Here is a 25549-nt window from a genome sequence, read left to right on the forward strand (position 1 = left end):
CACTTGCCCCAGTCCACATCCCTTAGGCCACAAGTTGACTCCCACTGTTTGAATGGGCTAGGAACTTGAAGTTTGGGACAGCACTGGAATAATTCTCAATAACAAAAAGTGACCAGGAAGCTATAGAATATGTCTAAATTGTCATTTGGGCAAAGAGAGATTCAACATAACAAGATGAAAGAGACGACTTGAAGACACGGATTTGCAGACCCTCCTCCCCACCAGGAGATTCTGACTCAGAGTCTGAGCAGACCTGGCAAATCATATTTTAAACAAGAACTACTTCCATTTCTAATTCAGCCAGTCCCCTATCTAGACAGAGCTGAAAGATATTTAATGGAAACTTGATGCATTCCCTAGAAAAATAATATTAAATTCAATGATGACAATAAGTACAATTTATTGAGCACCTATGGTTTTCAAGGTTTACATGCCTTATTGTTCGTCTTTACAATAGCTCAGCCAACTCAGCCTGCTGCTCACATTGCCTCATTTACTTCTTAAAACCTTTGTGATAAAGTTTTTATCCATTTTTTTTGTGGACTGGTGAACCAACACTTACAGAAGTCAAGTTGTTAAGAAGGTCACATAGTTTGGCCTTTCAGTTGGCTGTTTTAACCACGTGCTACTAAGGCCACAGATGGTGACAGATCGAAGACCAGAAGTCATCATTTCTTTTTCCCAGTTAATTGTATTATCTGCTGTTCCATTGACCCTAAGTCATCTGATTAACATCATAATGTTATGTAATCACACCTAAATATTGTGTGTGTATATACATGTATGTATGTAGTAATTAATATGTATATAAAACATAAACTTATTCAAGAATAAGTTCATAAAAATTAACATGATGTTATTGCAAGTATTTTCTGAAAGCTTCTTGTGGCTCAGTATAAGTGAGATATTATACTTACTTCAAAGTATGTGCTTCTGTCAGTCTGAATGTGTTCTGAAGAATTAAAAATTCCAAGTAGCCCATTGCTAATGATATCCATGAGGACAGGAAAGCAATTCAGCCTTTTGGTATTACATGCTATTGAAAATCTGTGACTCTAAAATATAATAAATATGCATTTTAAGTCCTGAGAAAGTGAATACAAAATTTAATGAAAGAATAAAGTAGGAAATCATTCAAATTATTGGCAATACAGTAAGGTTAAAGCACTGAATGTGATCGATATCACCATCACCCATATTATCCCATTAATTCCCAATATACTTCTAGGAATCCAGTATTTTGGTCTCTACCTACCACAGCATCAGCCATATGGCTATTTATGCCTTAACTCTCACAAAGCGAAATATCCCAAATGATTTTTAGGAGCAACACTATCAAACACTATAATGCAACCTCACCTTAACAGGGTGAGGTTACGCTTTGTTTCAAAACATAATGCATTCATTTTATAAATAAAGAATGTCTGAATACTTGGAAAGCAGGAGGCAGGTAGCTGTTTTAACGAAAGCTTTTCACAAATACTGAGCCTGTAATAGCAATACTACATTAAAATCTCTTTTAAAATGACATATACATATATTAAAATGATTATTTGTCCCTCAAATAAAAAGAATTTAAATAAATTATTATCTATATTTGGGTATGCATTTTCACGATCATAAATAAATCAAGTAAATTGCATCTAACCTAATTACTTAAACTGATGTTTATCAATATTAACGGTGCCATTTTTTAAAACTATTTTTCTGAGTATACTGGAATCTAACTTGATTAAGACATACCAAGGACTAGTTTGATTGAAGGTAATTTCTTACTCTATTTTTGGCATGGAAATTATTTCTGAAAATTCGCTCCAACAAGCTGCAAGCGGTCAAGCTTTCCAACACCTAACTGCCTTATTTTATACATTTAACTCTATCCTCTCATCTTTTTCCATCTGTCTGTTATAGGGCTCTCAATCCAAACTCCTACAGGGTCTAGGCAGGTAATATAAATGAGTGAAACCGTGTGGAGATACAGCAAGTTGGAAGTAAAGTCCAAGTCTCCATGGGGCGACAGTTTCTCAGTTCCAAAGGCAGACTGCCAGAATTGGCATATGGAGGCAAGAGGTTTCAAGAGAAGCCAGAAATTTACAATTTAATGGGAAATATACCAGTCTTAATATTGCCAAATAAGACAATTCTCAAATGTTCATGAGCAGACTAATCCCCTGCAGATCTTATGAAAGTGCAAATGCTAACTCAGTGGGTCTGGAGTGGAGCCTGAGATCCTGAATTTCTAACAAGCACCCAGGTGATCCAACGATGCTGATTCATGAACCGCTCTTTGAGTTGCAGAAAGCTAAGGCATTTTTTTAAAACATCAGATAGCTAAGCATAAACATTTATCTGAAGGTTTGACCCATTTGTGTAAAATTTAGCAGGTAGGACTTGAGGTATTTTTCCCACAAAAACCACAGAAAAATTTACCATAAAAAATTTAAGAGCTAATATTTCTTTTGTAACTGGAGCTGAAGTGCACAGTAGGCGTTAATTGGATTCATGCTTGGAGGATTCATCAAAATGTCATTGGAGTTAAAATTCAAGTAAGAATAAGATTTAAATTAATTATTGGAATGGAATGCAATTGCTAATAAGATGTAAATTCATTATTAATTATAGTAGTGCATACCATTTAATAAGGAATAAAATCAAAGAAGATTTCATTATATATGGTTTTAATTGAGACTGTGGGCAAATACTTATAGTCCAGCTTCTCCTCTAAAAATGAGAAATATCCCATTTGTTTATGTCAAATTGGCCTTTTGTGTCAGTTGATATGTATTATTCAAATTGTACATTCATATTCCATCTTTAGTGAGATGCAGCAATCAGAGCCCAACATACCTTGTCATCACCTGACACAGTGATCGCACCATTGTACGATGACTCATTGAGCCCATTTCTAGTTCCAAAGGCATCCACTTGCAAAGCTATGTTCTGCTGCTTCAGTGAATGTATAAAGTCATCAATGCTTGACCCTACCATGAAAGTAAAGATCAAAGGAAGTAAAAGTGAAGAAAAACAATGGTCAAGTAATATTTGAGAAAAAAATAAACGATGTCACTCAAAGCATAACACAATAAGGACTATCTAAGGATTTCCTTAAGAAGGCAGAATTGATGCTGTGGTACCAAAATCCATTCTAATATCAAGGATATGACAAAGTTCCTTTACCTAGAGCCTAGACATTTACTTATAATTTCTGTTAGTGTAAAAACACTATTTAAAATTAACATTATAATCCTTGAAGATATTAATCTTCTATTTTCTTACAAATTTGGAACAGATTTTTTTTTCCAGAGACCAAGAATGTATAGTGCTTAGAAAACGTTATGGAAAGACCTTGAAGACCAGTCAATGATCCACCTTCTTAAATCCCTTTGTGTTGCTTTGTGCAATAAGCTTTAAGGTTTAAGTAAGGCTGTCATAACGTGTTTCTAAAACAAACTCTTCAACGTGGTATTTTTCATTTTGAAATTAATTTCCTGTTCCACCTCATATGTGTGTTCAAAAACATAAAGAATTTATCTTTCCTTTGTGGTTTATGTTGTCTGGGGAATCTCTCAACAAGAACCAGGATTTAAAAGTTGCATTTTAGCCCCATGTTCACCTGTTTTGTTGATGACCAGTAAGGGGGTCAGAGGAGCTTGCGGTTGTTGTCCCGGTGAGAGGAAGTACATATCAGGAGACAGTCCCCAAGAATAGCTTTTTTGATATAACTCGTAGAATAGATGTTCCAAAAGCTGAGGGCAAAGACTAATGCCAAAAAGCAATAATCTACATAGAGGAAAATGTAAAAGAAAACAATTCATCTCTGGTAACTTTTGTTGGTTTTTAAGTTTGAGCCAATAATGGATGTTATAATAGAAATAAATTATAAACACTAACCAAACGCATAAATCATGTTCCCCCCCCATTTTTCTTCTTTCTAAAATGAGATTATTCCTATGTAGCTATCCTTGATATTTTTCTCTCTCTAAATGCCTTCTCCCCCCAAGATTTGGACGTTTCATTCAAGCTTACGAAGCCTGCTGAGTATGATTCTTAAATCCCTCTCTCCAATGCTCACTTCTTCACGCTGTCTCATGTCTCAGTCTTGCATTTCTTCCTTTTTCTGGACAACTGCAAACTGGCATATCACCAGCTCCCAGACTTACTACACTCTGAACCTTTTCCCCTTCCTGCTCCCACTTTCTACAAATTACAACATTTTCTCATTCACTTGACCTCCAAAGCTCAATCATTTTATATTCATTTCTCTCCTTTGAGTCTCTTTTCCAAATGGTTGAAAATTTCTCTCTCTCTTATCATCATTATTGCTTGCCCCCAAATCTTCTTCTCTTTTCCACATTTCAAGTTTGGACCTTAATTATTTCATTTCTGACCTCTTTCGGTATGTCCTAAATGATTGTTTTCCTTGTCTCCAAAGTCTACTATTTCCAAACCAATTTTACACTGTTGCCCAATTAAGTTTCTTGGCATTCTGTTATAATTATATCAATTATCTGTTCAAAATAAAAAATAAAACCTCAATAGTTCCTTATTGTTCATAACGTCCAAACTCTTTAGCTCTGTGCATTATCAAAATTATTTTTACTTTTTTGTACCCTCTGTGCTACAATTAAGCTAATAACATTTCCTCAGATTCCCATTGTATCTCCATGCTCAGGACCTCTCCATGTGCCTGAATTTCCATTCTCTTTTTTTTCTTAGCTAAATGTTCCATTTTCCCACACCAAATTCAAATTCTTTCTCATGTAAAATTCTTCTTCAAATGCCCCTATTTGGACATAATCTCTGTTGTACTGAATGCTACAGTTGACAAAATTACCTAATTTTGTACTATGCTTTTGTAGTATACCTCTAATCACCCTCAAGAGCTGAATCTCATGTTTGATTTATTTGCATAAGCGTTACAGACATTTAACACAGAGTGTTATGCAGAGGCACTCACAAATAGTTTTGAATGAATGAGTGTCCTGTGTGTAGCACGGGAGGTATTACCCAATGAAGAACCTGAAGCTGTAGAGGACTATAGGAACCAAATAGTAGGTTCCAGATAGTAACATGAAGCCTTGACTAAGATAAGCCCTGGCACAGAGCTACTTTGGGGAAGAAGGCAAGTGTTTGGGATGAGACCTAAGTGCTAACTTCCATGCTTCTGAAAAACTACTGAAACCTTTCCATAAGAGCAGATTCTGTTCGAAATTAAAAGAAAAACCCCAAGCTTTCTTTGAGTTAATTACATTCCCACCTAAGCAATTAAAAACTGGCTTCTATGTTAAAAAGACCATATGCAGTTGCTGGAATTTATTTTATATGAAGTTGGTTTTTGTTTCACATTTATTTTGAGAGCACTGACCAGACAGCTCTGAAACACTTGGGTACTCACATGGTCAGCAGAGTTTTTTTTTCATTCTTCAACTTGAGGAAGCGAACTTTTGCTATGGCACAGAGCTGCTGCCTCCAGAGAGCCAGGCCGCTGACTACTTTCTTTGTCTCATTAAAGGAAGACAACACTTGTTCCAGCTCAACAAGTCTTCCTGTGTCTGTGTTCCTAGCACTTTGTAACTGTCCCCAAATTCCAATATCTATAAAATGCAAAATCAGTGATTCATAAAGTGCCATTGTAGATGTGCATCTTTTAGATGCTCCTATCATTATCTTTTCACAAATTGGTGTCAAAGTAGAGAGTCTTGAACAAAGACACAGCTAATCTAATTCATGGCATTACTAGAGAAACAAATAAAGAAATGGGAAATGAAGCAAAAAAGATGATATAATACAAGAAGAAAAAATGATATAATAAAAGAAAATCTTGTATTTTCTGAAAAAAAGTTCTGTCAGCAGCTTTAAAGGACTTACTTCATTCCACAGAAACCAACGAAAAGAAATTTATATTTAGCCTAGAAAAATCTATTCGATGCCAGAGATAAATAATCTTAGTATTTCTGACCAAAGTGGAAGAGTCAGTACATATAGATTCCCTCTCTTCTCCAAATAAGAATATGAAATTGGTAGAGACAATATTTTTAATACAGCCATGGTTGAAAACAGGGTAAAATTTACCTCTTTTGGAAGAGGAGCCCAGAGAAACTGATCAACTTTGGACTTTAAGAAAGTTATAAGACATGTACATTTAAAGTTAAGTGTGACCACTAAAAAGATACCAAGTTCATAACTTCAAAAGTTGATAAAAGAGAGATTTAAAAAATACTTGATCAATAAGAAAAAGAAATAGAAAATGAAAAAGCATAGTAAAGAGTAAACACGGTAGGAAGCTAGTAACCAGAAACAAGAGAATAATTAATTAGTAATTGGAGAGAAAAGGCAGAATATTCAAGGAATGACAAATTAGACTGACAGAAAATCTTTCAACAGCAATAATGGAATCTTGAAGACAATGAAATAACAGCCTCAAAATACTACAAGTAACAGTCAATCTATGATTCTAATTTACTTTTCTCTATAGCACTTACATTACACATTTGTTGTCTGCTCCATAAAGACCTACTCTTGCACACTTCTGTATCCCATATGCTTAGCAAAATGCTTGGTACAAGATAAGACATTCAAGATTGGAGACTAGCATTGAAAAAAGATGGAAGAAGGAGACAGAAATACATTTCTTGTTGCTCTAAGTTTTCCCAAGAACAGACTGAATCATGGCACCTCCAGAAGCATGTAACCTCATCATTAAAAGCATATTTTCAAGATAAAATATTGCACAGAAAGGTAAAATTCAAGTTTTTTTGTTTACCTGATTCATCAAGAGATGATTTTCCTTCTAATTTCAAGAACACTTCATTCAAAGTTGTCATAGCAACCCCATAACTCTCAATGCCCTGGTTAGAACATCTGTCAAGATCCCTATAAAGGTCTGAAAGTAGGCACAAAAATGCATCAAAAAAATATAATTTGCAATGAGCTTGATAATAACTATATTTTTTAAAAATAGAAAACATTTGTGATAGGCCAAATGCATTCATCAGAAATAGTGCTATGATATAGACGTTTCCTTTTTTCTAAAATAATCTGTATAGTGTGTTAGTTTCCATGACTTCTTGAGTATAAAATTCTAAAAATTTACTTTTTCATTCTTAGAAAACTGTTTTATTGGGGGTTTTGAAGAAATTATTATATTTTATTTACTGTGTTTAAAAAAATTTAATTTTATTGATTATAGGAAGTGTTATGAGTGGACTGAGTGCTTGCATCTCCCGCAAAATTCATATGTTGAAGCCCTACCTCTCAATGAGATGGTGTTAGGAGGTAAGGCCTTTGGGAGGTGATTAGGGTTAGATGAGGTCATGAAGGTAGAGCCCTCATGAAAGGGATTAACACCTTTCTAAGAGTCACAAGAAAGCTTGCTTCCTCTCTCTAGTCTCTGCCACGTGAGAACACAAGGAGAAGTCAGCAGTCTGGAACACAGAAGAGGTCTCTCACCAGAACCCAACTGTGATAACACCCTGATCTTTGACTTCCTAGGCTCCAGAGCTACGAGGAATAAATATGTGTTGACTGTAAGCCACCCAGTCTATGGTATCTGTTAGAGCAGCCCAAACTAAAACAGGAAATGCATAATTCCAAACCTACGTTAATTATGGAATATTTTCCAGACAATAGAGATTTGTGCTTTCACATTAGGGATAATTGTTCAGCGATATAATAACAAATGAAACAGAACTAACGTTTATAGAAATAATTAGGTGCTGCAGAATTGTCCTTAGTTACAAAGAATATAAATTAAAGGAAAAGATGAAGCACGTATGCAACGTTTCACTTTCTTTCTCTCCTCTTCCAGCTTTTGACCATAGTGTGAAAATTACATAAGAGCCTTGAAAGAGTGTAGGTCTTCATGAGGGATTTGTGGGTCATTTTGAAAGATTACTTTTTTAAAAAAAAGATATTGGAATTGATCCTAGGACAGTTCAGGAAAATTGAAAGTAGAATAAAGAATAATTCAAATATTGATAGAAATTAAATGTTTCTATCTTAATGGTGTGTTAAAGGAAAATAGAGATATATTCATGACGTGATTTCTAATGAGTCCTTAAATCCACTTAAGTGTTAGTCCTTTGTCAATTTTTCTCTAAATTGTACATTTCCCCTACGAAATGCATTTAATAAGCAATCAGGTAACACTTTGCTTGGAGGGTTTCATAAAGATTTCTGTTTTCGTAAGTGATACATATATCAAAGGCATTGCGTATGCATCTAAGACTACCATTATTTCACTGATTCTAAGATGAATACATTTCGTCATCTTTTAACGTATCTGAAATGAGCATGTGTCATAAATGCAGGTAGGTCATATTTTAAATGTCAGCATTATTTCTTTCTTTCTTGGTAGCACACCCTGTAGTAGAGGGCATCTTAGACTTGGTGAAATACTATAGGTACTAGATATCAGGTATTATTTCAGGTGCTTTATTTATATTTAATATTGTAATAATAAATTTAAATACATTAAATCATTTAATCCTCATAAAAACCCTATAAAGTTAGTAATATTATCGTCTCCTTTTTATAAATGAGGAAACTGAGGCACAGAAAAGTGATAGAACCTGTCCAGGATTACAGAGCTAATAATGACATAGCTGGGATCGGAAATTGGTCAGTCTGGCTCTAGCTTCTGAGCTTTCAACAACTGCACCCGATTGCCTGGTACTATATTTCTTCACTAACCATGATTTTGGCAGGCTTACTGATTCAAGCACTCAGCAATGGACCCAGGATTCTCCATTAAAAGTTGGAAAATTCCTGGAACTTGATAAAGTAAACACATTTTAATGAGTTGCACTTTTTTTTAAAAAAAAAATTGCTACCTACCTCAAAACTCTTAGGAAATGAAACAGCATGTTGGGAGAGCAGAGAGAAAAGTGGTAAAGACAATGGTCCTCCAGTATTTTGTATTTGCAGCAAAGTCATGGACCTTAGAATGTTTGGCAACATGCAGATTGATCATAATTAACATAGATTATAACATTATGTCATGGTGTTTATAAAACAATTTACATATTGTATACCATTCCCTTAGTCCCCTTCACTGCTCTGTGAAGTTTTCACAGATCATTTCCTGTCCGGACCACACTCTTTCATTCATTCCTGAAACATATTTCCCAAATATTCCTAATTTTAGCTTGATGCTATCTCGTGCCTCTTAAAATGCACGTGTCTCAACTTGAGGCATATTTAATGTCTTTGTGTCTCGGTTCAGTCATAAGTGATGTGGGGATGTTAGAGGCTAATATTAGAAGTGACCTTGGGGTGGGGAATATTAAATGAGTTAATGCACCGTGCCATGCACTTAGTAGGCATTAAAATGTTAGTCATCATTCTTAATACCACTGTTATTGTTAGTAATACCATTATAAATCATTCTGTGGTCTCTGCATTCTGTTACCTGGGAATTTGTTTGTCCTTTCCAAAGGCAAAATATATACAAGCTTTTCTTCACTTTGTGCTGTTAATTTGGCATCAGGGATGTGATGTTTAACAAGCGATGTTATACTGTCTGGATTGCACATTTCATTCAGATGCAAACTAACATTTAAAAAGAGTAAATTAAAGTTATTTTTCTCTAACACTATCTCTACAAACAATTGTCATATGTGCTTGTCACTTCATTAAAATTTATCAGACAAAAAATGTATACTCTAATGGAAGAAGCAAGACATAAAAATACTAATGTAGCCCAAACGGTATAATTCATACAACACAGCAGAAGAACTAGCATGAGAGATAGAGACAGATAAGGTGACTTGAAGGTTGTTATTTGGAAAAAGAGCTATTCAGCTAGATCTTGGCTGGAGTGAGGTGGATGAGAATGCCCCATTTTGTTTCCATCTATTAAAAAACTCAACTTTGAACTCTCTCTTTGCAGTAAAGTATGAATTCCAAAGAAGGTAAGACGAACATGGTAGGAACAAAAATGGAGGTAATTTGGTATAGTCAAAGAACATGGTCCTTACATCCGGCTGACCCATGATCCAGAACTCAGGCTTAATATTTCTGAGCATCAGTTTTCTAATCTGTGAGATGAAATAATACTCTGCTCTCAAAGAATTTTAAAGCACAGAATAAAATAAAGTATGTATGACAGAGCACAGGGCCTTGTGCTAAGTAAACCCTCAATATAGTCAATATACGTTAACTAATTTATCATTTTTTTGTTCCAAACCTATCAATCATGATGGAATGGTAGATTTGGTCAGGTTAAACACTTGGAGTAAATGATAGGGGGATCCATTTAACCATAGGGGATGAAGTGGTTTGAAATTTTTTAAAGAAATATTAATATTTTAGTGGGAAGTATAAAGAATAATTCATATCACACCTGTAATCTTGGTCCAAAGATTCTACCACTTGTGAATAATATGAGATGGGGCAGATTATTAAAACTCTCTGACATGTCAAAGGAGGATAACAATACCATCCTCTTAGAATTATTTGGAGGATTAAAAGTGATTATGTGAGTATTCAGTTTGTAAGTATCTTAGGAACACATAAATAAAAACTTAATTAAATTAAATAATTAACTACGTTAAAAACATAGCCAACCTTAATAAGTGATAGACATTACTTAATAATGATAATAGTTATTATCAGGAAGAGAAGGAGACAAAAGAATGAGGGAGAAAATGAAGTCAGGGAGAATAGAGAGGAGGCTAATGAAATTGTCATGATGAACAAAAATAAACATCAGAAATATGATAAGAGAGGGGGCTATAATATCAATAAATTTCCCTTAGCGAACAACAGGTTGTGAAAATATTTTCCAAAAATTTTATTTAAACTTAGCTTAACCATCCTTATGTTCTCAGTGTCTACAATCTCACTTATCCTTCATTCTAGTTAAGAACAAGCGAGTTGTGGCATAGTTCTAACACAGCTCTCTTGAACTTACTAATTGGATAGTCTACTTTAACATGGTAATACTGTTTTCACCCATGCCCAACATTTCCAACATATTCCAACAATAAGGTCTATACCTCAAATGATAGCCAATGCCCCATTTCTTCTTCAGAAATAGAGAAGAGCCTGCACACTTCAGCCTCCCATTGGATATAAACACCTTCCTATCTAAGTAGAAAGAACCAAAAATTTGTATTGAGATTATTTTTTACTACTTATAAAAGAACAAATCCATTAACAAATAATGTAATTTAGGAGCACGACCCACTAAAATAGATGCATTCTAATTCTGGTCACATGTAAGGCACTTTCTTTGTCAACTAATAACAAAGATATGTTAGTTGTTTTTCTCATATATTTAGAAAAATTATCATACTTCAAAAAGATCTATTCCATGCCAACTGACATTCGTACTGAATAAAACATAACATATCTTTGAGAGTATGCTGTATATTTTACAGCCAATGAGCTTCTTTGCAGTAGGATCAGAATACCTCCATCACACAACGTCCTTGGGGATGTAGACACTCAAATGGATGAAAGCAAGATTCTCCTGTCTTGGTTCATGGAAGTCACACACGTGGCAGCTATGTTGGGACATATCTATACATTTTTCACACATGTCCCTGATTTCTCACTAAAATACATAAAAGAAAACCAAGAATCACCAGCCAGGATGTCAGCCTCATCCATGAACTGGGTACTGAAGAGAATTACTCTGTCCGATTTCCTCTCTTTCAGGAGGTTCCACACTTGGTGCCTTGAAAGGGGATCTGATCCAGCAGTTGGTTCATCCAATAGCAAAACCTGCGTGATAGGAAAGCATATAAAATAATTTCCCCCTTTCAGGCAAAATTTTTTTAGATGGCAATCTACTTGTAAAAGTACTGGGACAGATATATTAATACTTAATTTTTCATTGTAACAGTTGTCTTATATTTATCATTTGCAAATTGTTTGATCAAATACAATAGCTTCACAGCCTTCAATTGGATTTCACCAGTAATTTTGGTTCCACTTACCTGCGGATCTCCTAAAATGGCAATCCCAAAGGTTAGTTTCCTTTTTTGCCCACTACTTAAATCTTGAACAAGAATGTCTTGGATCTTTTCCATCTCTAAGTCCCGTAAAACTCGTTGTACCTAACCAAATAAAGAATATTTAGTCCAAAACCCAGAATGTTTATTTTTAAAAACACTATCATTTTGCTGTTCATTACAAAGGGCCTTTGTGCCCTTTAGGTGATGAATTGTGTAGAAAGAAGACAAATATATTTAGGATTTTCTAGGTCAACAAGTTCATTTTCATATCTGTGTGACATCTAACATGTTCATCTACCTCTCGCTCCACTTCATGTGGCTGAATCCCTTTTATTTTAGCAAATAGCCTGAGATTTTCCCTCACGGTGAGGAAGTCGAACTGCACATTGGATTGTGGACAGACTCCAGTGAGTTTGCTGACAGTTTCCAAGTCAGCCATTTCTGAAAGCGAGTGATTATAGATGGTGACCGAACCTAAAAGTGGAAAGTGAGAGTTAACATCAAGATAAGGCGTCGTGCTTCACTTAAGATATTTTAAAATGGAAAACAACGTGTTTCAGTCACTGGAGTCTTTTAAACATATTGTACCTATATGGAATACACTATTGACTAATTAAAAATTTAATAATCACAATATTTCTGATCCAGCTGGAATACCAATTAGTAAGCATAAAGCCACTTATCATGAAATATTTAAACCACAAAGATTTTCCTAAATCAATTGGACATAAATCTATAAAATAATGACTTGAAGACACTTCTAAAACTTTTCTCTTAAATACCTGACTGTGACTAGTAGTTAACAAAAGTACTATTGAAATTAACTAATGAAACTAATTAACTAATGAAACGCACAGTTGATTCATTTGCCCATGTTCTTGTCATTGGAAAATTGTCTTCTCACCTGATGTTGGGGCCGACAGTCCACTAAGCATGTTTAACAAGGTCGTTTTGCCAGCTCCACTGTGACCAAGGAGGGCAGTGATCTGGCCTTCATAGATGTCAAACACCAAGCCTGGCATTATTACAAAAAGATTACACTCACAGCCTACATAGTAACTTTACATTCTCCAAAATTTTTATAATTTCTTACAGCACATATATATTTGGCTAGCAATATTCAAAATAAAATCTATCTCAAAATTCTTTCCTTTAAAACTGCATCTCATATAATATGCATTTTATATTGTAACCTTGTCATGATATATTATTATGTGAGTAGGAATTTTTTGGATAAAAGCAGTTTTGTCATTAAAAATAGGTTGACTATAATAAAGATAGCTTTAGGATTAGAAAATATGATGAGTTGAAAATAAAGAATATCGTGATGCTATCACACATCTTTCAAAGCCCTAAGATATCAATGGTGCATGCAACCTTCTAAAATTCTTGCATGGTTTTTAATTTACTTAGAAGGAAGCATAATGTGTTCAAATAAAGGTGAGCCATGACATCTGGGATATTTGCTCTTGGTCTCTACCAAGACAGTATAACGGTGAGGCATAGTCACTAAATCAAACAGCCATGCTAAATATGCCATTTTATTACCTTTCAAAGCCTCTACCTTTTCATGCTTTCTTGTTCCATACTCTTTTTTAAGATTTTTTATTCTGAAAAGAAAAGGAAAATGTTTTGAAGACATGGCAGAGGTGGACAGAAGATTGATAAATCAAGTCTTTGAGGCTGTGAGAAAATCTGGGGATTCTTTCCTTTACAAAGGCCCAAGTGACTGGGAGAAACATCTAGGGTCTCTCATTAGAGGCAGCATCCCTGATCACCATAAAGGGAACACATCACACTACAGAGGCAGCAGCAAGCACACAGAAATAGATGCTGTAAGGACTGTGACAAATGACTGGATGAGAGGAAAGCAGGAGATAAACTCAATGCTTAGGAAATACTCTGGTGGAGAAGAGAAGAGAAACAGAGACCACCCTAACAGAAAGGTTAGAGCTTTGGGGTCAGACTGTTCTGATTCAAGTCCAGTTGTGCCACTCACTAGCTCTCTCACAAATTCTGTGGATTCAAAACTTATTGAGTTCAGTTCTTCAGTTGTAAAATGGGGGTGACAATATTAACTATTTCATATGGTTGATTTGTAGAGTGAATAAGATACCATGTGCAGAATGCAAAAGGCTTGAAACATAGTACACCGCCAAAGAAGATGAGAAAAGAGGGAGAAGAAAGGAACACTGATTATAGAGAAGAAAGATTTAAAATGTATTGACGGTCTACTATAAGCCAGGTCCTGTGCATTTTATCTGCATTATTTTTTTACATCTACAACAAACCAGCAGATGAGAGATCTCTACCTGGCTTGCAAACAGTGCCATCTTGCAGAGAGAGAGAGAGCTCTGGTCTTTCTTCCTCTTCTTATAAGGATATTAATCCCACCATAAGGGCCCTACCCTCATGACCTCATCGAACCCTAATTACCTCCCAAAGGCCCATCTCCAAATACCAGTACATTGAGGGTTAGGACTTCAACAGATGAGTTTTGGGAGGCACGATTCAGTCCATAGCATGAGTATAATCCAATTAAGCACAGAAATAATTATGAAGAGGATAGGCAGCGAGGTGCAATAGCTTTGGAGTTGAGCACATATGGGTTCAAATACTGCCTCTCTTTGTAAACTGTGTGACTTTGGGCCAGTTGCTGGGCTTTTCCTAGGCTCTGTTTCCGTCTCTTTTCTTTTTTAGGCAGTAACAGGTGTTAGCTTGTTTTATTCCTTCATAAGGAATTCATAAACAATATGAATGATGGCTTTTTTCCCATATGTTTTAATAGAATTTAGCCTTAAACGTTTGTTTAGGTAGTAGATTCTAGATTAGGTAGAATCTACTCTGCGGTTGGCACAATAACGTGTTTTAATTGACATTCCATTCTTCTGCCTTCTATACTAAGAGGTAATTGTAAATCCGACTGGCTTGGCCTCTGGGTAGAAGGACCCAGAGCTTCAAAGCTCTGTGCGCTGGTCTGTTGGATGCAGTGCAGGTCACCGCAATGAAACTGGACAGACAGCCTTGGCTTGCCAATTCATAGATCAAACCTTCTAGACTACCCCAATAATAATATATGTAGACTCTGCTTTCAATGCCTCCATGCATTGCTGGGGATAATTTTCCTGGATCATAGGGCTAATCTTGTTACATATGATTCACAAACTTTCAATATCTTCCTTCTTGCCCACCGGATAAATCAAAATGCCTTCTCTCAGTATTCAAGGCTTTCTATCACTGCTCTGATAGCACCTGATTCTGGCCTGAAAGGGACACACAATTTAAAGTTCCAGCTTTAAGGGAGATCACAATTCTTGATAACACAGCACTAACACATGAGGAATGAGAGAATCCTGTTCTATGGTGTCTGGTCATATTAAACCTATGTTTTTAGAAGTTAAACATTTAGAGACTGTAAGTGTCATAAATGTTCAGAGTTAAAACAGATAAGTGGAGGGGGTGAATTGAAAAATTTTTTTGAGGAGTGATACAAAGGTAACATTGAATGATGGACAAATTTTGAGCAAAGATCTAGGGAATGCGGGATTTCTGGTGTTTGGAAATACAGCAATCAGCATCAATAAAACACATACATCATCTTGGAGGGAAGACGACATGAGTATCCCTGGCTTATGCTTCTTTCCCATCTCTCTGGGATGTCTCCCATCCCTTTTCTGCATCACCTGCCTCTTCCTTCTCATCTTATTCGTCAGGAAGCAAAGAGGAGAGGGACAAAGTGAATCACAGAAAAGAGGGTGAGAATAACAATGGAGTTGATGACAGTGTCTTTCATAAAGAGAACGGGCAGAGAAAGAGAAAGAAGCATGAAGAGGAGAAAAAAAGAGATAATAAGAAAAATGGAAATATGAAGATTATTTATTCATTGGTGGTTGTTGCTACACCATAAGATATTTGTAAATGTAAATACTGACAATGTGAGAACGTGCTATTAAGAAGGAACGTAGCCTTTGATGAGGGTAGCAGCCTGGATGCAAGCGGATACAAAGAGGCACTGAAGGAACTCTTTGCCACATCTGTGTTTTGCCTGATAGATCTCTGATCACTTACCTGTTCTCCATTTGCAACTCCATGTAATTTATTTATTACCTGATGGCTTCTTTCCCATAGAATTCTGGAGACACTTGTTCAAAAGAGTCGTTAGGTGAAGAATCTGAATCTGTTTCATTCTCAAGGGCCACATGATCAGCTCTTTGGTGTTGAAACCAAAAAGAGGATTTCAGGAAAAACCAGGGAGAATGTCGATGTCCGTATTCAGCTACATGAAGAGGAGGCAATTAAATATTGGATCTGTCACCATTTTAAGGAATATGTAGGACAGCACGTCAATGCAATCATTTGAGGAAGCATTTAGAAATTCCTAAGATCCAGTATCAAGCACTAGCATTCTTCATTTAGTTCTGATACAAGAACTAACTGTTTAATTATCCTTAACCTCTTGCAGGTGTCTCGTTTAAAAAGTAAACAATTGAAAGCGTTATGGTAGAACAAGATCTTAGAAAGTGATTCTATAGGCAAAGTTCAGAATACCATTAGGCTTATTTTAGAAATTTTGAAAAAAAATGCTTAATAATTTATATCCAATACATTTAGACATTTATTTTAAAGAAAGTCAAAGAATGAAATCGTGTTGAATCACAATATTGTTACTACTTACTGGGCAAAATTTTGTCAAAATACAATGCCAATATCAAATAGAGAAGAGCATCAAAAACCAACATGAAAAGAGTAGCTGTTATTAGGTATGGGTTGTTTGAAGAATTCAATTGGATGTTAGAATTGATGTCATAGTCCAAATGAATAAGCTGAAAAAAAGATACATACATTGAATTTAAAAAGGATAAATAGAACATTAAGAATTGTTGTCTTATTTCTGCTAGACGCCGGGATTGAAAAGATAAAACATAATTCCTGTCTTTACAGAGCTCTAATCTATTGGAAAGCACATCAATGAAACCATCCACAAAGCAATTTGGGAAGTTAGTGGAGGTAGTTACCAAGGGCTTAGAGACCCATAGGCAGCAGCAGGCGCTCCCTCTGGGAGCAGGTAAAAACTCAAGAAAGGTGGTATTTGAGCTGGGCTACCTATAGCATTTCATCAGTTTTAAGATGGAGAAAAAGGAGGGCATTCTAGACAGGAGACACCATTCAGGAGTAAAAACATGGAGGGGTGAAAGTACTTCAGTAGTTAGGCAGACGACAGAAGAATAATTTCATACTGAACTATATAGTTAGATATGATGAGATTATATATAACATAATCTTTCATTTAGCATTTTATATGATGTCATAACTAGACTTAAATTTTGAGAGGAGGTTCAGTTTCATTTATAACTGGCTAATCAAAAAGTAAAAATGTATTTGTATCAAATTCTTGACTTTCAAACATTCTCAATAACATTAAGGGCCATGTTTCCTGAGCATTAAATTTGATAAGTGTTCTTTTGGACAATCCATTAAAAGTAAAAGCTGAACCACATCAATAATGGAGTATTGGCTTATACTTAGTGATGTCAAAGAAAACTAATTATACTGAGAGAGAAAAATAAAATCCTCTCATATCTCTTCAGTGTGTATCTTTACAAAAGTGGGTGGGAAATTTTAATGTTTAGCACACGTAGCATGAATAATTCAGAGGGAATCTGTTTTTTAAAAAATGGAATAGTTACATTAGCTCTTACCTGGGCCATTCCAGCCGTGAAAGCAAAAGGGCTAAGAAGACATAAGGTCCACTCCAAAAATGCAGGAAGATGTCTGTACAACGCAGTGAATCCAAGACTCCCCCAAAAGACAATAAGGAGAAACACAACCAACCCAGTAAGGAAAGGTTTCTTTACCAACACGCTCAGCAGGAAAACTAAAGTTATCTGAGAGGAGAGAAAAACTTCAGGTAGTATGTAATTCTCTGAGAATCAGCAACAGCATAATAAACAGAATTTCATATCACAAAACTATATTTCACCCACTCCACCCCAACCCAGATACTATCTCATGCAAACACTGCAAACAAAACAGAAGAAGAGTGGCCAGAATCAGTGAGAAATGATGGGTAGCTTTCTCAGAAAGAGTCCAAAGAGAGAGAGAGAGAGATTGATACTAAATTCACCAACTCACCAAAGACAAACCATAGAGGAGGAAGAGAGCAAAGACCACCATGAAGCCAGTTAGGACGACAACTTGGGCAGAAGTTACAATAAGAGCCATCAGAGTGGCCATAATAAAGATGAAGCCAGCATACATCAAACCCCAGGAGAGCCTAGCACAGAAACAAAGCAACAGTTCAGAATGCTGGTACTTCATCCCCTCATTCACTCATTTATTCAGCAAATGATTGTGAATCTTACCATATACCAAGGGCAAAGGGAATAATACAACAGCTAATAAATCGGAAAATTTCTCTGCCCCTAAGGTTTGTATCCTACAGGGGAAGATAGGCAATAAACAAGTAAACACGTAAAATAGATAGCTAATTGCAAAATAAGAAAGAAAGAAACTGAGTGATAAAATGAGAGTAATGGAGAGAGGTTTTCAGGGAAGACATCTGTGACCGTTTGTTAGCTCTGGACTTCCTATTTCAGCAAAGTAACTGTATCAACACCATGAACAAAAAAACCACAATGAAGCAGGAATCAGCAAATTTTTCCTCTGAAGAGCCAGATCGTAAATATTTTAGGCTTTTCAGGCCTTATGGTCTCTGTTGCAACTACCCAACCCTGCCTTTGTAGCTCAAAAGCAGTCACAGCAACAAGCAGATGCTGTGTTCCAATAACGATTTATTTGTAGACCCTGAAATTTAAATTTCATGTAAAATTTTGTGTGCCACATGCTATTACCGTTCCTTTGATTTTTTCAAGCATTTACAGATGTAAAAGGCATTTCTAGTTTGCAGATTGTACAAAAACGTACCACAGTTTGCCAACCCCTGATATAGATTAGACATAGGTACAGATATACACATAGACATAAGACATAGATACGCAGATGGATATGAAGATACGTTTTTCTTGCTGCCAACGTCAAAGAAACAGAAAGAAAGTTCTTTATAGGGGAAAGAGAATAAACTCTCTAATCATACAGGTCTGGGTTCAAACTTTCTCTGCTACACTGTGACTATACGATCCTGAGAGGTAGTAACTTCATCTCTTTAAACTTTCTTATCATCTACTGAAAAATAATAGAGAATTAAATGAAATGTTGTGTTTTGTGGGTTTAGTATGGCAACCGGTTTATAATGGCTCCACAATGAACACTTAGTTTTCTTTTATTCAAAGAGGAAAAATGCCATCACATTTTGGGAATTCTTGCTTCATTGTAATGATTCCCTTTGCACAACACATTTCTGTTCTGAAATCATTTCTCTCTGTGTGTTATATAAACCTCCCCATAATTTCGTTCCTGTGTTGTACAAATAGAATGTCACAATCTTTTCTTATAGGAAAAAGACCTGATTTTTCTTAACCCTGCTTCATTGGATATATTTGGTTTCTTTTTTAAATTATCTAATTGGCTAGTTTTCTCTGACTTTGTACATTTCCATTATTTTTTAAAATATGGCGACCAAACTTTCCTTCAGTATTGAATTACAGAATGTAAGTACAAAAAGAGATGCCGGAGAAAACTCCTATTCCAGACCAAACCAGCAATCCATTTTATCCACTCTTTCATTCAGTCTATTGAACACTTCTGACGGAAAAATAAATAAATTTGGTGTAAATTGGCAGCACTAACAATGTGAGATCTTCCTACTCAACAGAGTCTACCATTTTTTTAAAGATTACGTGGCACATATGTAGAACTATTCTGTATATTCTACAAATCTTGTTTAACATTGAAAACAATATCACAGTATGTAAAGGGCAAATTCAAACCACTGCTTTCTGACTTCGGATGTATGCTTTTACCACTGTGTGTCTCAAAAGCATCCCTTGGCTAAACTCATTAAAAATTTTTGTTGCTAACTGGGGATTCAATCCTTGGTTTCTTAATCTGCACCTAGTGTCGTTTTAGGCCATAATACTTCCCAAAGTTCTATCAACTGCTGTCTAATATTGAGGGTTTAACTTTTGTCAAGCTCAATGTAAAGCATTTTAAATACATTCGCTTCCTTAATCTTCATGGCCAATGAGAGAGATATTATTATCAATGTTTCACAGAAAAGAGAACTGAGGTTTAAAGAGATTAAGTAACTTGTTCAAGGTGGCAGCTACTAAAAGGTTAGATGAAGAAGACCCGTGACTTGCTGCCTCCCAGGGCTGTGTTCTTACTATTCTGCGATACCCCACTAAGGAAAGCTCTTATGCCTAAAAAGTATAACAGGCTTCTTTCCTTTGGTGTCATAAAAATGGTGACATTCAACGTGGGGCAAAATCACTCACCCTTTCTAATGAACTGTCTAAAACATATATTTCATCAAACAGAAACCTCAAAGTCTTATATATGTGGGTTCACCCATATATGGTAACCGGCTGACTAATAGTCATCAATAGTATTCTTTAACAATCTGGATTTCAGCAGTCTATAGGATCAGGCTTTTTCTTTAATTCAAAGAAGTAAGTTTCATTTACCAAGCCCATAGGTCCATCTACTCCATTCACTTATAATGCACTATTTTATGAGATCATCAATATGGTAAATATAACGAATATGATACTTTACAGGTCTAGAGAGTGCAACCAGCTAACTTGTTCCATGTATTACATTGCATCATAGATTGTAGCCATGTCAATTACCAGAATGCTGAGTCTCGAAGTCCCATCATTGTCATCAATGACTTAATGTACTGTCTTTCTTGTGTAACATTGACTGATATATAGTATATGAATGCAGAAAAAGAAATAATGCAGAAGAAAATGAAAAAATCAGTCGTAATCCCCGCTTGGGCAACAAAAGGCAATATCTTCATATTTATACCAGTAACTGACATCAGCTCTTCCATCACTGAATGATTTGTTGTGATCTGAGAAAGACATCAATGAAGAAATTATCATTAAGTTAATTATAACCTCATGTGTTTTGTCTCAATTATAAGAAATTATGTGCATTCCACATTTAATATATATGGCCATCATGATCTGTCCCCTTGTAGTTCCTAGAAGACTCCAGGTTTTGTCTTAACTCCTTAAAACGTCCCTACTCACCATCTTCTCAGGATAAAATCCTACTGAAGCTTGAAGTCTCAGCTGAAATGTCACTTCGGTTAGTAAGTCTTCTCTGATATTTCTCATCAGAGTATCTTCTGCTTCATTGTTTGCCTAGCAGATCATTTATAATTCCATCATGGAACCTAAACTCTTATTACTACTGTTTATCCATATTTCTAGTCTCCCACTACCTGGATCCCTGGAGAAAAGTGCCCGTGTTCTATTTATTTCCTGATCTTCAGTGCTTTGCATGATGGTTTAAATATAGTAGTTGTTCAGCATATTGTGCCAAATTAACTAAGTGAATAAATTAATTAAATGATAACATAGGATAATCCATTATATCACCATCCATCAAAATTTAATTTACAATGCAATTACGTTCCTTTAACTTACTACTCACTTCTATGATAGCAGCATTAATGGCAGCTTGAAAAGCTACAAAGCCTTTCTCCCAGAACATTGATCCTTCACATGTGACTTTTTCATCCATTATTTGACAATGAGCTTTAGGAAAAGAAGAAGAACACAGCTATTATGAAGCGATGGGATAGTCTTGGTTATAGGAAAAATCAAAAGTTCGAATGTTCCAAAATGCACTCCAAGTCCATGATAATATAGCATATGGTAAGATTCTCAAGTGAGGACTGCAGAGTATACCCAAGGAGGATGCTCCAGAATTGCTTTATTAATGTTGTTCAGATCTGTTCTCCATAATTTTTCATTCAATCTTACAATTCTTCCCCTTAGGTAAGAATTTTTTTTTGAGCTTTGCTCTTCTGTTTCTTGTGCCAAAAAAGCACTGAATTTTTTTGTTTGTTTGTTTAATATTTGGGAATCATTGAACAAGAGCCTTTTCTGCAGGTTTTACTTAGGAGTAACATAGGAATAATAGCAAATAAAATTTCTTAGTAAACAATGTACTTAAGAATATAAGCTTTATTTAATAAGAATGAATCTCGCTTATGTTCAGAAATTAGAAGCATGTGTTGTGCGTTTGTGTAAACTTCTGCTATCACATACGCCCCCTTGTGACTAACGACATGATAGCAAAAGAAAAGTTTTTTCTAACAGAAAGGTTACCTGAATGATCTCTGTGTTCCTTCATCTTGGGGATCCTACCTCCCCAGGAAAACTTCAAATGATATGAGAAGGTATCCTTAAAGATGACTCTCACTGTATCTACAGAATAGTTGAAATCCAATTCATCCATGCTTTTTTCATCAGGCCAGCCCATGATTGTTCTTCCTGCCGTGTGAAAGAAGGGAATAGTTAAGTAAGAAGATTTCCATATGGTCTAAAGACAGCATGCCATATTTGATTATGTTGAAGCTACTTTATGTTAAAGTTATTTCTTTAACTAACTAAAGGCAGTGCTGGTCCTAAATAAGAGACTCACACCTGGAGGAGAGATTCTGACATTAGATAAAATCAGAAGTGCAATGTGGCAATCATTTTTATCACAAATAGATTACGCCTTTCCAAATAAACTATTTAACCAGTAATTTAAACCACAATGAACTTGAAATAATAGCAATATTGATTCATACATATAAACTCAGGTACACACAGACCTATCTAAAGTTAAAATACATACTATAATTATAAATATATACTATAATTATAATATACATTTCCTTTTGACATTCATGTCAAAGTGGCCAAACTTCCAAAGACAGAGTAAAATTGCTAAATTTGGAGAGTATTTTCTCAAGAGACTTCATTTATTCTAAAATATAAAATGTCAATGAATGACTGTTACTGATCAAACCCAGGCCACTTAACCCATATAAATTCCCACTATGTGGATTCTGTTGAACACGGGCTCCTGATGCAATTCAACATGTTCCTTTGTCCTCTGTATTTCCTGCAATCTGGCAACAGCATCCATAGGCTTAATGAGGCTCAGGTCCAATCCTTTTGGCAAGACTGTAGGTGGTATATTCTTTCATCAATATGTCATAATTTCTGATTGTTTCTCTTTTTGAGATATTAGCAGCCACTGCTGCTTGATGCCTAGATCTGTTAATTCAATGGGAGTTTCAAAGTGGTGATGTTCTATTTCCATCATTTGTTTTTCATTTATTAGTAGAAAATGTTTATAAAACAGTACTTTCAATCATCTGGTTATGCAACAGCACAATTCTTATGGGATAAATACTATTATTTCCCCTTTATTTACAAATTTCATAGTAAGAACAGATTTCCTATCACCCTTTAAAGGCTCAGCAATTTTTTTCTTCTGATATCATTATGAAGGCATAGATTTAAATACACATTGGATGAGTTTCAAATCATTGCACTCATTATTCTTGTTGAAGCGCAATGGTGCCAACCTTGACCAGTAGGAGTGTCTTTAAGTTGACTGCCGAGTGCTTTTGACATAACCTATTCATTCTCAATGACTTCCCAGCTATCTGGAATGACAAGTTTCCTCACCCTGTAAATTTCCTGTCCTAAATCTCTGCATCTCCTTTCTTCCCATGCTGAGACTTGTGTTTCAAGAACTCAGGGGTGAGAAAATTCAACTATTCCATGATTACTTATTTGATATATCTCACTTTACATATATAGCAGCCACAGAATAACATGCTAATGTTACACCACCAATGCAGTAACTGAAGATGGCTTCAGCTGCTGTTCTTGAGTCGGCCTTCTCTGCTTTGCTGTGGCTACTAGTTCTCTCTTAAGGTGCTCTGATTCTCTTCTCAGGTCCATCAGATACCCCCATTGCTTTCCTTTGCTCTCTCACCACTCCAGAGAGAGATACCATGCAGGCCTATTGACTGGTAGTACTTCTCCTCCAATCACTTATATTTTGGGGTTTGAGGGAACTCCTTGTCACCTAGTTTTGTTGTAAGTATTACCCATGATTTCTTGGTTTTTCTGTCTAGTTTCTCTCTCAACTTCTATATGAGTATTTGGGGAGATTTAAAAACCATGCTGTCACCACTGCCCAATCATTCCAGAATCTTCTCACAAACAAACACTTGAATAATCCTGGACTATCTCATTTTGATACAGACTGTAATGAGGATAACTCTTCTAACATAAATTTTCTAAATAGGAGACTAGTAAATAGAGTAAGAAAATCTCCTTGCTATTGGAGAGGAATATGCATTAATTTTGTTCATTAAATCTAGAAACTTGAACATTTAACACACTTTATCAAGGAAATCCCAAAATGAATTTGTGTATTTTGTTAATAAGGAAATTACCATGAACTGCCAGAGAACATACCTTTCATGAATGGGGCTGAAGCCATTTTGTTCATTATCTCCTGGGTTGTTTTGGATTCAGGTGCAAATGCAATAACATAATTAGAATCATTAAAATTATCTACACGTCCCAGATCCATTGCAGGCAACTGAGGAAAGTCATTAACTTGATGTAAATTGGAGGAAAACAGGTATGCAAACAGTACTAGAAGTAATGAGAAAAACCACTCCTAGACAGCAAGGAAAGAAAAAGGAAGCAAATCAACAGCGGTTCAACGACAAATTGATCATCCACAAACAATTTATTCTGTTATATAGCATGGGTTCCATTTTTCCCCCCTCCCAGTTTTTAAATGTCTTGGTTTTCTTTTGTCCGTTAATCTGCATGTTTTGAAATATGCACATCATCCATCAAGACAGAGTTGTAGCATCAATTACAATGATAATTGAGTCTAAGTTTATCATACTTTAATGCAAATGTTAAAGGCTGGATCACTCCATGAATGGCACAATGGATCAGAGTCATGTTGACACCTGAGTGACAATGATGAAGAAATGTTAGGTGGCCTGAAATAGATAACCAACTTCCATCAACAGGAGCAAGGTCATATTTTTATCTCCTGCTGCCTGCATGTGGAAGAAGATAGTCCCAAAATATTGCTCATAAGAAGGAATTTTAAAAGTCTTCATCACTGTGACAGCATTCTGGAATCGGAAATACACAGAATGCATTTGAAGTCCAGTGACAATAACAACTTTATTATTTAGCTATAATTCTAAACACGTGGCCTTTAAAAGAGGTGTATATCTTATTCATCATATGATCTGATTCTAGCTACGGGTGTTGGTCTATATCTATGTAGAAAACATCTACATAGAGTAGAATTCAACTTTTATATTTATGTAAACCTTATTCCATGTAGGAATTTTTGTATATCTTATTCACTGCCAATCCAAGCATTCAATACATATTTGTTGAAAGAACACACACACACAATACCTGCCCCACACACAAATGCTCATGAGATTGAATGTTAATCTATCAACCCTTGAACTATGGTATCTAATGAGTGATTTAAACTTATTTATTATATTTTTCTGAATTTTCTACACAAAGCACATGTATTCATTCTTATGATCAGAAGAAAATGTATACTATCTTAATAGAAGCAAAAGCTCAAAATGTCACTTTCTTTTCTTGTTTGTTTATATG

At 35.4% G+C, this 25549-nt stretch overlaps 1 protein-coding gene across 4 annotated transcripts in view; it reads right to left on the reverse strand.

The window, feature by feature from the left end:
* Positions 1-25549, reverse strand: part of ABCA9 (ATP binding cassette subfamily A member 9) — a 67068-nt gene that overhangs the window by 35599 nt on the left and 5920 nt on the right. For all 4 annotated transcript variants that reach the window (XR_006512542.2, XR_006512543.2, XM_014847674.3 and 1 more), the window contains 20 exons: positions 24359-24566; positions 22202-22366; positions 21522-21625; positions 20708-20934; positions 18093-18234; positions 17660-17845; positions 16636-16783; positions 16068-16236; positions 13509-13570; positions 12865-12975; positions 12259-12434; positions 11943-12062; positions 11589-11727; positions 10998-11088; positions 9410-9549; positions 6764-6883; positions 5396-5594; positions 3614-3780; positions 2848-2981; positions 918-1055 (listed from right to left, as the gene is read on the reverse strand). Coding sequence is in view for 2 of the 4 variants with exons in the window: in XM_014847674.3 (XP_014703160.1) it covers positions 918-1055; positions 2848-2981; positions 3614-3780; positions 5396-5594; positions 6764-6883; positions 9410-9549; positions 10998-11088; positions 11589-11727; positions 11943-12062; positions 12259-12434; positions 12865-12975; positions 13509-13570; positions 16068-16236; positions 16636-16783; positions 17660-17845; positions 18093-18234; positions 20708-20934; positions 21522-21625; positions 22202-22366; positions 24359-24566 (2946 nt within the window). In the remaining 2 variants the exon portion in view is untranslated. The remainder of the gene's footprint in view (positions 1-917; positions 1056-2847; positions 2982-3613; positions 3781-5395; positions 5595-6763; positions 6884-9409; positions 9550-10997; positions 11089-11588; positions 11728-11942; positions 12063-12258; positions 12435-12864; positions 12976-13508; positions 13571-16067; positions 16237-16635; positions 16784-17659; positions 17846-18092; positions 18235-20707; positions 20935-21521; positions 21626-22201; positions 22367-24358; positions 24567-25549) is intronic.

This window comes from Equus asinus, chromosome 13 (assembly GCF_041296235.1).
Source record: "Equus asinus isolate D_3611 breed Donkey chromosome 13, EquAss-T2T_v2, whole genome shotgun sequence".
Classification (NCBI taxonomy): domain Eukaryota; kingdom Metazoa; phylum Chordata; class Mammalia; order Perissodactyla; family Equidae; genus Equus; species Equus asinus.